The sequence below is a fragment of the Chinchilla lanigera genome, unplaced genomic scaffold (genome assembly GCF_000276665.1).
Source record: "Chinchilla lanigera isolate Chin_1 unplaced genomic scaffold, ChiLan1.0 scaffold00064, whole genome shotgun sequence".
Lineage (NCBI taxonomy): Eukaryota > Metazoa > Chordata > Mammalia > Rodentia > Chinchillidae > Chinchilla > Chinchilla lanigera.
Window position 1 is genome coordinate 12,372,185 of NW_004955465.1, and position 12,910 is coordinate 12,385,094.

Below are 12,910 nucleotides of genomic sequence, written 5' to 3' on the forward strand. Positions count from 1 at the left end.
TGGAATTTCTGAGAGACTAACCAGCTTGATAAAACACTTCTAGACGCCTTCAATTTATGAATCATTGATAAAGGAGTGGAAAGAGCATTGTTAACTTTCGCAAGGACCAGTCAACATACTAAAGAGACAATTTTAAAGTGCCTAAGGCAGCAAGTGTTCTGATTTTTCTTGCTGTACTGCCTAAGTCCTAGGCGTGACCATCCACATTCCTATTGAGTGTTTCAAACTTGAAGGGAGGCAGCTTTTCTAAGGCATAGTCCCATATTTTGCTCCTGATACCAGTCTGAAGGTTATGTGAGTGATGGTGTTAGGATATAGTTTGCGTAAGTATTTGGAGGCAAAGCAAACCTGCCTGCCTAGAGAGACTGTTGTAAGGAAGTCTCCCCAGTAGGAGAGAAGCGCAGGTATTTTTGGAATATCCAAGAAGAAAGCCTGTTACAAGCGGAACAATCAGAGTGGCTCTTGTGGACTGTAGAGTGTATTCCATATGCCAAGCTAAATGTAATGTGTTAGGCTGTCATTTGCTTCTCGGGATGCTATTTGCAGATGTGAGGAGGAGTCTTAAGTGACTCTTGAGATGAGTGAAGGCCCTCCTTGATTTGACTTGGCTCCTTCTCAGCCCAGGCCTCCGCCTGCCCTCGGCCTATTGGAGTCACAGAGAATGGAGCGGAGTGGCTGGCAGCCTCCCCGTGTGGGACTGAGCTGCTCCTGTGGGACCTCTTGTGAAAGCTCGGTGCCGCGCCTGCCCCTCAGCTCCTGAAGGTCAGGGTTAGATCTCCTCCGCATGTTGCGTGTTGCTAACTTACCATCAGATGGGGTCTCTTCTTTTTTTTGTTGTTTGTTTGTTTTTGTTTTTTTTCCGGTACCGGGAACCGAACTCACGACCTTGCGCTTGCCAGGCAGGCGCTTTGCCGCTGAGCTAAATCCCCAGCCCCCAGATGGGGTCTCTTCTAATCAGCTGCTACTGAGATGTCTAAAAAAGGAGGACCCCAAGGCAAGACGGGGCTCCCTGAGTTGTTCAGTTGCTCTGGCTGGGCTTGAATTTGTGATCTTCCTACCTCAGCCTCACAGAGCACTGGGATTAGAGGCATGCTGCACCATGCCTGCCTTAAGAGTCTTTGATCCTAAAACAAAAGGCAATTTTTAGTTGAATAATTCTAAGAAATTTAGTTGAACATGCCTTTGGAGTTTTCTTAGTTGGATTTTACCTGTTACATTAGTGTATTGTTGTAAGGTATAATACCAAATTATGTAAGGCGGAGGGCTTAGTCTTAAATAACATTTGACAAAATTTTCTACTGAAATTTATTGTCTATCTGGGTTTGAGTATTTTATGCAAAAAGTTTAAATATCTAAAAACAACTACATAAAAGTAAGACAAAATGCATCAGTAGTGTATGATATAGAGCAATATTTTCTTAGTCATGAGTTAAGGGTTTAAGATTTAGGCTTTAGAGGTCAGTGCCTGTCACCAATGTTGGCTAGAGGAAACCGTCGGCCTCTGCTGCCTCTGCTCAGCTTGTGCTGGAACACGGTGTCGCGCTGCCATCTAGTGGCCTTGCGGGCTCTGTGCTGTGTTGAAGCCTGGGCTCGGCTTGTGAACAGTTGCTGCCACGCCAGCCCCTGCCATTGTTGCGTTGTCTTTGTTTTTTTCAGGTACCTTCGTGTGAGAGCTAACTTTTAACAGTAACGCTTTGTCATGTATCATTATGTGAAAGGAAATTTGAACATATCTTACTGAAAATGAAAGACTGATGTTGACCGGTGCTTTACTGGTTGATAAAACTTCCGTTTTTCCATAAGGAAAGTTTACACTGGGCCAGCCTTGCCTTTGCGCCCTGCTGACAGCTCTCCCTGCTTTTCCAGGTATCTGTCTGACCTGCGCGCGCCCGGCGACCCCGCGTGGCAGTGCATCGGCGCCCAGCACAGGTGGATCCTCCAGCTCATGCACAGCTGCAAAGAGGGCTACGTGAAGGACCTGAAAGGCAAGCTTTCGAGGGTTCTCCTCCTGTGTCGTGCCGGTCCTTCCTGCCCCTCATGCATGCACGGCATGCTCGTTGCCCGGGGGCGGGGCCGCCCCAGCTGTGCTGTGTCTGTGTCCCGCCCGCTGTGCAGCGTGGACCCACAGCCGGGAGCAGACCCAGGCGTGTCTGCCCTTGTGTTGAGTAGCAGGATGATCAAAGGATCATTTTAAGGAGCGCACACTCATGGAGGCGGCCCTATAGCAGTGCGAATGCTGGTGCTGCTCGTCTCCACACCGTTCAGCACCAGACGAGCCCGAGTTCCCTTTGCACCCACTGTGGTGCACCGAGCAGACAGCACGCTGCTTCGAGGAGGCCTTGGGAGAAGGGAAAGGCACTCACCATGGAACTAAGCGGAAGGTGACCAAGGAGAAAGAACGTGGTGCTCTGCAGGGAGCTGCGGTGTGGGAAGGCGGCTGGGAGGCGCGGCACTGTGTTAACCAGGCCCTGGAAGGAGCCTCCCCGGGTGGGGAGGGCCGCCTTCGCGAGGGCCCCGGGTGAGCTTGAAGAGAGAAGTTGAAGCTGCACTTGCCTGCAGCTTGAGTGATTTAGGTTGGTGAAATCCTCTTCCGACAGACACGGAGTGTACTGAATCCAACAGAGATGGGCAGGACACGTGTAGGCTCAGCGCTGAGTGGAGGAGTGGGTGGGTGTTGCCTTCTAGGAGTAGCTCCAGGGAAGAGAATGTGACCTGGGGTCTTGAGGTCAGGGAGGGGACATTCCAAGGTCTGAGGGAAGTAACCTCTGTTCTGCAGTGGGGCAGTTGTGGGGGCAGGGAACAGGAGAGCACAGTGTTCCCGAACAGAAGCAGGATGCTGTCTTTAAGATAGAGCAGAAGGTCAGAGCAGCGTCCCCGATGGAGCACTGCGTCCCCTGCTGGGTACACTGAAAGGGCGACGGCAGCTTGAGCTCCGAAGAAGATGATGTGGGAGCAGGAGCAGCATCGGCACTAGTCCCGGAAGGCTGGGGGTAGCATGGGACCAGGCCCAGTGTAGGAAGGGGTGTGTGCAAAAGCAATGTGTTTGTGTGTAGAATAGTTTTGTCATGTTCTAGTTGGCCAGGATTTGAGTGCTTGGAGTTCTGATTCTGCTCTTTTCTTTCTTCCTTTTTTTTTGTCTTTTTGAGACAGGGGCTCGCTGTGCAATTCAGGCTGGCCTTGTGCTCACTTTGTAGCCCAAGCTGGTCTTGAACTCGCAATCATCCTCCTGCCTCAGCCTCCTCAGTGCTGGGATTACAGGCATATGCCACCACCCTGACTGGCCATCTGCTCTTTTCAGTGTTTGATATTTCAGGAAACCTCCTCTGTGCCTCTAATGATGCATGTCAAAATTCCTACTGAGGTCATTAATTATTTTATATTTCCAGCCAAGGGAAATCTCAGCAAATAATGTAGTAGTCCTTGTCTTTGGGAATACTTGAGAGTGCCTTAGCGTATTAGTTTCCCTGTGATTCAAGTCTGCTTACTGCCCATCGGAACTCCCAGGGTGCTTCTTACCCATCAGCTCCTGGCCTCTGCCCCTGTATCCCAGTCCTGTATTCAGCTCTCTGGGGAGTGGTGTTGGGCCATCAGCCTTAGCATCAGTGTGCGGAGTGCTGAGCTGGGGCTGGAGATGGGCGTGGAGCAGAGTCTCAGAGCTTGTGGGCTCTGGGGGAGACGTATGATGTTAAAGGTCACGTAAGTGCACATCTCACTGCAGTTCTGCCAAGGGTCGCCAAGTGGGGAGTGCGGAATTGTATGAAGTTGTGTTAGATGTACGCAGTTGGTCAGGAGTACAGGACGTTTCTGAGAGGAGGGGATGTGGCAGCTGAACCCAGATGATGACTCTCAGCTTTCGCTGTCATGGTGGAGAAATAATCCTGACGCGTCTAATCCTGTGGCAAGTGCACAAATGCTTTTCCTAATTACGTGTACAAGAAACCATCCAAGTAATTGAATTTCTGGGATGTGTGTTTTATTTATAAAAATAGCATATAGACTTTTTATTTTTTAATTTTCATTCTTTTAATTTTTGAGACTGGGTGTTGCTAGCAGTATAGCCTTTGAACTTGATATGTAGCCCAGGCTGGCCTTGAACTCATAATGTTCCTGCGGCCTCCTGAGTGCTGGAACTACAGGCATGCACCGGCACACCCAGCTGGACTTTTTCAAAGTGGAAGATTCCCAGAAAATTTTATGTATCATATTGTCACATCTGTACCGGAAATATCTGAGACCCATGCTCTATCTTAATCTTTCTCAAAAATAAAGGTAACACTCCTTACCTGATAGATTCATTTCCTGTCATCTTGATGTTAAGTATTGCTATATGTATTTATCCCCAAGTGCTTACAGTCAGCATTTTGCGGTGGGGGGGAAGCAATAGCAAAAGATTATGTGGAACAAGAACCATCTTTTAAATTCTCTGAACCAGATATAACTTAGTGGTAGAGCTCTGGCCCTGGGTTCAACTCCCAGTCCTGCAAAACAAAAGGGTAAAAATGTTTCATCAAAATACCATTATGCATACCTGAAATATAACCAGTAATTTCTTAATATCAAGGGCCCAGTTAGTTTTCAAGTGCAGAAGCAGTTGAGTTTTTCCACTGTCTTTCGAAGTTCTGCAGTACCATTGCCTCTAATGGCTGCCCCTCCTCAGGCAAGTGAGAGACGTGCTGCAGATACAGGCTATGTGCATGTTTCCTCCGTGAAAGAAGAATCCACAACCCATAAAGCAGGCTTCCCTGCAGCCAGTTTGCATGCAAATGCGTTGTCTGTCATTAACGTGTGTGCATGTTGTTGGGCACGTGTTACGTCTGTAATGCACACTTCCCTGCATTTACACAGGTAGTACAACCATGTACGGCGCACACAGATGAATGTGTTGGTATGCCTTTATAAAATCCGTACCTTCATTGTAAGTGTGCTGGGAATGAGCACAGTTTTCCTTCTATGGAATCTAAAAATGTTGATGATAGACTCTCAATGCATTATTTTATGATGGTTTTAATTATACGTAATGTAACTGTAAAGCAATATGGAAGAAGGTCCACTATTGTGAATTTTCTGCTGGAAATCTTCTCATAATTGTGATTGATGTGGGAGAAATCTAAACCTCGAAAATGGTCTACCTCAACTTTCACTTGCTGAAGGTATCTCAGAGTGCCAGGTGAGAGGCCCTAGTTCTCCATATCCTGGACGGAGCAGAGCAAGCATAGGTCCAGGTCTTGATGACACCTGTCCTGACAAGGCTGTGCCCATCTGCCTAGGGCAATGGCTCGGGACAGCAGAGCACACAGCGCCTCCTTGCATGATGTTGTTGGAGTAAATATTTGATCAGACGGGATTTCTGAACAGGAGTCAAAGCGAATGGCCTTTCTGGGGCAGGCGTGGAGAGCTGTGCCTGCAGCTGTCCATGCTGGAGTTGCTGCGGCGGTCTCTGTTACTTCTGGCAATAGTTTGCTGTCTCCAGGTGAGTTCTTTGAGGGGAAGTTTGTACAGAACTAACTAGGAACCAGTGAAACACATTCACTGTAAAGACGCTGTCTGAGAGGCCACAAGCTGAGGAGATGGAGGTGAAGGAGAAAGCAGCCCATGCCTGACAGGGACTCCTGGGAAATGCTGAGGATGTGTCCTTGGGGAGGCCTGCCGTCCGCCTGCCAGAGCCGCAAACACTTAGAGACAGGATTGCAGGAGGCTGGCAGCGGCTTGCAGCCCATGGGCCCTGTGTGTGGATGCAGCTCCTGCTTGGCGGCAGAGTGCTGACACCTAGTGCTGTGCCCGTTGCTGTCCCCTGAAGGCACATGGAAGCTGTTGCAAAGCTCATGGACACTGATAGAAGTTCCTTAGAAATGATTTGCCCTCTGAAGGCAAGGCCTGCATTTTACTAGTGCTTTGTCATGAAGCAGCACTCAAAAAAGAAAAGAGGTTTCAAAAAAAAAAAAGAAATGAAGCAACACTGGTTTTCTTAGGTAATCTCAGGAGCCTTCTTTCAAAATGGAGGCCCCTTGCCTTCTGGATTTAGAGAAAGTGTCTTTAAATTCCTCTGTTGTGTTACCTGTATGTGGACTCTGCTGAGAAGAGAGATGGTTGTGATAAAGTAAATCCACAGGGAGAAAAATGGTTAAAAACTAAGACAGTATGTAAAGCAAAATCCTATTTTAAATGGATAGACCATAAATATTTCCTGCAGGAAAATAATTCTTGATATCTTTTTAAGTAAGGCTTGCCTTTATGCATGAATCTAGTAACTTAGTTAACGCTTAAATATTTTTAAAATCTTTGCAAGGTAGTTTGGAGGAAAGGTTAATTGCACTCAGAGAAAGTTTCATAAGCAGAGATGGTGATGACTTTTCAGAGGCAGACATCCATTGTGCAAAGCTGCTCCTTTTCAAGGAAGCCCCTGGGACAGACGAAGCGTTGGCAGTAGAGGGGCCAAAAGGTGGATATTCCTACAAGGCCTGCACTCAATCCTTCTCTAGATCCCGTTTATATAGTAACAATATACAGCAAGCCTGGCCTCACAGGTGTGCTCCTTAGGTTACAGCCCAAGGATGTAGAGCAGGGGGTGGCCCCGCACCTGCCATACACCTGGCCAGTGTCCCCAGACACTCTCGCCCTTCCTCCAGGCCTGACGCTCCTCCTCCAGACCTGACGCTGCAGCTCAGGTGGAAGACACAGGTAAAAACCAAGGTGATGTTTGAAAACTGCATTGGGAAGCGTGAGTACTGCCTCTGCTTTTCCAGCCCTTTCCTTCTGGGTCCCTGTACTCTGCTGAATGGTTGCAAATGTTATTAAGCTCTCTTTTTAGAGACCTTTTAAGAAGTTATTTGGCTCTTGAAATTCCTGTGAAATAGATCCAAAACTAGTGTAAGTCTTCAGGTTTTATGCCAGGAAAGGCCTTGCTTAACCCCGTCCTGACATTCTCAAATAGGATTTTTAGAGGTGGCCTTCAAGAAGGTGTCAGTCATTTTGTTCTCAAAGTGAGTTTGAGTTTAACTCTTCAGATAAATGTTGGCCATGCTCCATAATTTGAGGGAAGTCACTGGTCTGCTCATAGAATAATTATCTTTCACATACATTTGTAATTAGAACTTACAGAAAGGGCATTTTGGAATTGAGGCTCAGTAAGAGATACGTTCAGTATAGCAGTGGAAGTTTAAGCAGTGGTTTCTTTTGTATTTTTTTTGAGATAGGTTCTCATTGTGTAGCTTGTGCTATCTTTGAAGTTGCAATCCTTTTGCCTCATCCTCTTCAATAGCTGGGATTATAGGCACACTCAGCTGCACCTGTCCAAAGAATTCTTAAAAATACTCACACACAACAGAAGGAAGTGTATTTATCCAAGGTTGAGGTTCTCTTTGAAAACTTGGAGACAATATATTATACCCAAATGCTTTATTCTGATTTATTAAAATAGTGAATTTATTAAAGACAAAACTGTTATGTAAAGGATGCCCTGAATGTTTACCTCTTTATTTAATACATTCATCAAATTGTTAGATGCAGTACTTGCTGAAATAAACAAAAATGTTTATTTCTCTAAGTACTTTAGGATATAAAAGACCATATTTTCAACTGAAGCTCATAGAATATGTGCGTTATATTATTGTAGTTTACCTACAATTTTGTGAAATTACACAATATAATTAAAATATTTTTCTTTATATGTGAAAATATAACTATGGTCTTTATGTACATATTATATGCATGCACATGTGTGTGTTAATCAGCGGGGTTGATGCAGTACTTCCGGCCTCGCCCTAGTGAAGGAAGGCTGACTCCCTGTGTGCTGTATTAGCTGGCAGCCTCTGTGAGGAACCTCTCTGTGGAGCCATAAGAATATTTCCATAGCTAAAAAGGTGACAAAAATTGTTGTTACACATATGTAAATCATTTAGTGAAATTGTAGTTTTTATTTAAAGTTGCTATAAAGAGGTTATACATTAAGAAGATTCTTTTTATGGAGATAATTTTCTAGAAATTAAAAAAAATAGTTTTTCTCCAGAACATGGATCACGGCATCAATTCAGAATGGCAGAAGTTGGTTTGAAAAGAAGGAAGGCAGAATGGACGAATACAGATGTGCATGTTCATTTGATTTCCGTCTGCTTCTTGCGTGCCTTCCCAGGTCGGGTGTGTAACCACGACAGCTGTGCTAGGCCTCCCCTGCGCACCCGCCCTGCGTGCTGTAATGACAGCAGGGTACAGACTGGCTGAGAGGGGGTGGCGACCTGCTTTCAGTGTGAAGCCGGCCAGGGATACCTGGGAAAAGCAGATTCAGGAAGCGCAGCACAGGAAAGTGATTGGTTGCAGGCACAGTGATCTACAGCAGGATAAAGGGTCAGGGCTTCCTTTCTGTTTTTGTCCTTTATTCAAAAAGAGCAAAACGAAACAAGAGAGAGGTAAAAGAAACTCAGGTGGTATTTGATTTGAGATGTGTACCAGTTCGAAATTGTCACTGTTGCTTGTAACTAGTAACTCTTTGCTTATGTACCTCTGCATAAGAATATAGATCTGCAGTTTTTGTCTTTTTTTTTTTTACATACAGTGATTGAAGATTGGTTCTAAATCTAATTAGAAAAGACAGTGTTACCCTCCAAATTAAAATTAAGGTGTAATTCTAGTAATTTAGACCTTTAATTTTTTTTTTTTTTTTTTTTTTTTGGAGCATTACCAACCTAGGACTGGAGAATTTGGTTTACTTTGGGAATAGCATTTCATATCCTGTACAGTGCAGTAACAGCTGTTGAATATCAGAGGCAAGAGTTCCAGTTAGGTCCCTTTGCCTGTTTCTTCCACTTTATAGCAGACTCTGTTCACCTTACAGTGCACGATCTGTCTGTTTTTAGATCAGACAGGCCAGGGCGATGTCAAAGGCCTTGTCCAGTGGGTCTTCCCGACAGCGGGTTCCTTCCCACCACTTTTCCCTCCTGTGCATCTGGAAGGAGACTTCGTGCAGCTGGCAGCATTTCACGTCTGACCTTGTCCTTTCTCCTCAACAAAGAGGAAATCTGGCCGTGAATGTCAGCTACATATTGAATGCTGCCATTACTTGGTCATTGAACAGTGTTGAATATTACAAGTATTTTAATTCTACATTCTGTCCTTTTTGTAATTCTTTTACTTATATTACTATAGACTGCTTTCTCTATATAATCTATATGTAACTGCTAAAAAATACAGGACTTTAAAGCGTAGGTAATTTTTAGTTACTCATTTACCTTTTTGCAGATGTATGGTTCTTGCGTAACTAGCCAGATAGATAATAAATACTTCTTGAAAGATCACACCTATAGTTTTGCTTTTAAAATACATTTCCTATATTAAGCTATTGTTTTGAGTGATTAAGTGTACATCAGAAATGTGGCCTGGATCCAGCTTAGGAGAATTCAGAGTGGAGTGAGTTACTGTCACTTCCTTATTTTAATTCTGATTAAATGATTCCCTTTAAATTGAGGAAATGTCCATGTCTGAGCCTTAGATATATAAAGAATCAGAAGATCAAAAAGAGCGTTTTTATCTGTTGACACAGGTCTTCTCTGAGGAATTTGTAATTCTGCCTTGATACACCCACCCCTGCTGCAGCTTTGGCATTGAAGTTCTCCTGTGTGGTGCGCTTGAAAGGAACCCCATCCTGCCCCTGTCCTGGAGGCCGGGCCTGAGTGTTTGGTCAACAAGCAACAGTGGGTGGTCGGGCTGCGCACAGGACAAGGACCCGCTGTGCGCAGGGAAATGTGTTCAAAGGTGTCGCGAGGCGGTGAGGAAGTCGGCCGCCCTTCGGAGGGCCCAGGGCGGTAGATCAGTGTCCCCCGCTAGTGCGGACTGTGAGAAAACTCACTGCGCCCGGATGGACGAGGGGTGAGAAACTCAGGAAAGCTCCTCACCTGGCTCCACATCTGCAGGCTCCGGAGGGTCTCTTCTGCCCTTTGTATTGTGTGGAGCCTGTTAAGCAAATATTGACTGCTATTTGCATTTGAAATAGGAAAAACCATGCCCAGCCTGAGTTGAAAGGATTTGACTGATACATGATAAGGCTTCCTAAAAGTTTTCTGAAGTATTCCTTAGTTTTTAATCTGATTATTATAGGATTCAGCATTTTAGTGTAAGTCCTTAAGTTCATGAGCTTTGCCAGAGATCTTTTTAGGTCTCTGTAGATTAGCATAAGTAGCAGAAATTTCTCAGATGGAAAAAGTAGCACAAGGTTCATCTTATTAATAGTAAATTATGAAAGATAGTGAGGTGACTAGGATAGTTGCATGAGTCATCTGAAGAAAATAACTTCCCCAGCTTCTAAAAACAAATTTTTCAACTTTTTCTGTTATTAAACAGAATTTGTCTTTTGTGTTTATACAGTATTCCAAAAGTAGTTTCCTAATTTTAGGTACGTTTATAATTTGTTAAATGTATACGAAAAATCAATTAGAAAGAGACTTCCTTTCAGAAATGTTGCTAGCATGTTGTAGAAACTTTTATTTAATAGCAGAAATAAGGTACTGACTCAACTGTCAGAAATTAAAGTAAATGTGTGTTGTGTGTGCATTTTTAAGGAACTTTTTTCTTTCATGCATTTGTAGAGAAGAGATACATCTTTTATATTGATAAAACTATAACTTGAACACTATTGGAAAGTTAAGATTTAGTTAGATCCTAAGCACATTTCATTTACTCCTAGAATTTTGTTTGTACCGTTTCTTCTATAAATACTGTTTAGAATTTTAGAACTAGAAATACTGTAGTAATGACTTTTCATGCTATAGGGTTATGTTCCTATTTGAAGATCTGTCTCCAGAGTAATATTTATCCTGCAGTTATTCCTCAGGTAACTCTGACAGATTACAGTGAAATAATTTTGATCTTACAACCCAAAGATAATGAACCTTTCAGAGATAAGTACCCAAACAGCAACCCAAAATCCAGTTCTTTATTGCAGAATGCCAACGCTGCATTTAACCTGAATATTGAGGTTTTAGTTTAGATTAAAAAAAAAACTCATACATTAACATGTTTGTCTTTAAAAAAAAAAAAAAAAAACCACTCAATGCCCTAGGTTCCCTGCCACTGCTTATAAGCATTTATTTATTTGAGCATATATATTTATTGGTATTTAGTGTCTTTAAAGTAGCCAAGCCATGATGTCCGTAACAGATATCTAAAATTCTAATAAGGTTTTATTGTTTTTGTTGGCTTTCATGTATTTGTGACCTAGTTCCCACTTATGGCATCGTTTTCCACTTGCTGTATTTGCAGAGTCTGCCTGTCTGCACGTTCAGGTAAAACTGCCCCTCAGGGTCCTGAGTGGAAGGAACAGCAACGAGAATACACATTTCCCTTTTGTTCCCGCTGTGGTGGTTTAAAATTTCAGATTCAAAATTTGGATCATAGAATCAGAATTTCCCAACCAAAAAAGATTTTGCAAGTTGTGTAGTTTATTCATTGTTTCGGGGATGGTGTGCAGCACTGCCATGTGACTCAGAACTGCCACCAACCCGACGCCAGCTGCATAACCCCCAGGCCCCCTCAGAGAATTCCTCCTTGCCCTCATTTCTAACATGTGAACAGTTTTTTCAGAATGGCCTGGATGACAGCATAAAGTTACAACTTTTTCATCATGGCTAAAAATAATTTTGTGTTTGACAAAAGCTTTTAAAAAGTTACCATCTGTTGGGGATGTAGCTCCATGGCAGTGTGCTTGTCTAGCATGTGGGACACTCTGGGTTTGATTCTTAGCATGGCAAGAAAAAATAAATAAGTAAATAATTTGATCCAGGGGAAAATCTTGCAGGAAGAATTCGTTTCTGGAGAAAATTTGCTGCTAAGAAAACAAATGACCTGTCGAAATTCCTGTTAACGCAACAGTAGTTGGAAAAGGGTAAATGCAGCTTTGAGACCGCATTGGTCTGTCATCCACAGAGGCTCCACTGCCAGCGAGCACTGAGATGCCTCAGGGTGCAGCTGAGCACCGTCCTCGGCTGGTTGTGTGCATGGAGCCACGTAGGGCTCTATGGAGAATACAGCAAGGAGGACAGTGTGCGGTGTGCAGGGTCTGCATGTCGCAGACAGCAGGACCCAGCAGAAAGGCCCTGGTGGTTTGCTCTACTTGGGTTCACAACCGTACACTTTGTGAATTGAGTGTGTTTCTCTTAAACACATCATGTGCATTGCTGCCTTATGGTAAAGTAAAATAATCATGAGAAAATAGGCTGATTTCTTATGAGATGGTTTAAAGACTTTGCTGATTTTATGTTGTACAGAAATCATGTATTTGTAGCTTGTTCTTTTATAGTAATGCTTGCTTATTATACAAACCATTTTCTATTTTTAATAATTTTGTGGAGGGAAAATACCCAGTCACGTAGTTGGAGTTTAAAAGGCATATGAGAATCCTCAAGGGTTGATTGCTCCCCGCCCCGTGGCAAGTAGTATTTAAAATGTTTGCATCAGTTTTCTCTTCACAGTATAATCCTCCTAATTCCTGGTAAAGTAGCATGATAGGATTTTGGTTTTTTTTTTCATTTTTGGACAGAAAGGACCAGAATGTTCGGGAGAGCAGTGCCTGCCTGGTCTAGGTCAGTGCCCAGTGCTGTGTGTGGGGCTTGTGAGTCTGGGCACAGTGTGGCTTACAGAGTGTCCCAGCTGCTGACACATCGTGGGGGTGTGGGCGTGGGGCGCTCCTCGCACCCTCCTGCTGTGCTGCCCTTGCTGTAGCACGAGGCCACGGTGCAGAAATTAGCTCATGCCTAGCTTGCTTTCCCTGACATTGCAGACTGTGGATGGTGTGTTTTCCCATAGGACAAAAGCATATTCTTACTCCAGTTCTGTTATTAAAGGTAAAAAAAATAACGATTTCAAAATTTGAGATTTAAATCTAGGTGATGTGATATTAAGCCATTTAAATTAAAGTTGTCAAAGT

The 12,910-nt window shown here is 43.9% G+C and overlaps 1 protein-coding gene across 2 annotated transcripts in view; it reads left to right on the top strand.

The window, feature by feature from the left end:
- Exoc2 (exocyst complex component 2) overlaps positions 1-12,910 on the top strand; it is a 129,749-nt gene that overhangs the window by 44,762 nt on the left and 72,077 nt on the right. For both annotated transcript variants that reach the window (XM_013521838.1, XM_005398935.2), the window contains one exon: positions 1,867-1,985. In XM_013521838.1, the coding sequence (XP_013377292.1) occupies positions 1,867-1,985 (119 nt within the window). The remainder of the gene's footprint in view (positions 1-1,866; positions 1,986-12,910) is intronic.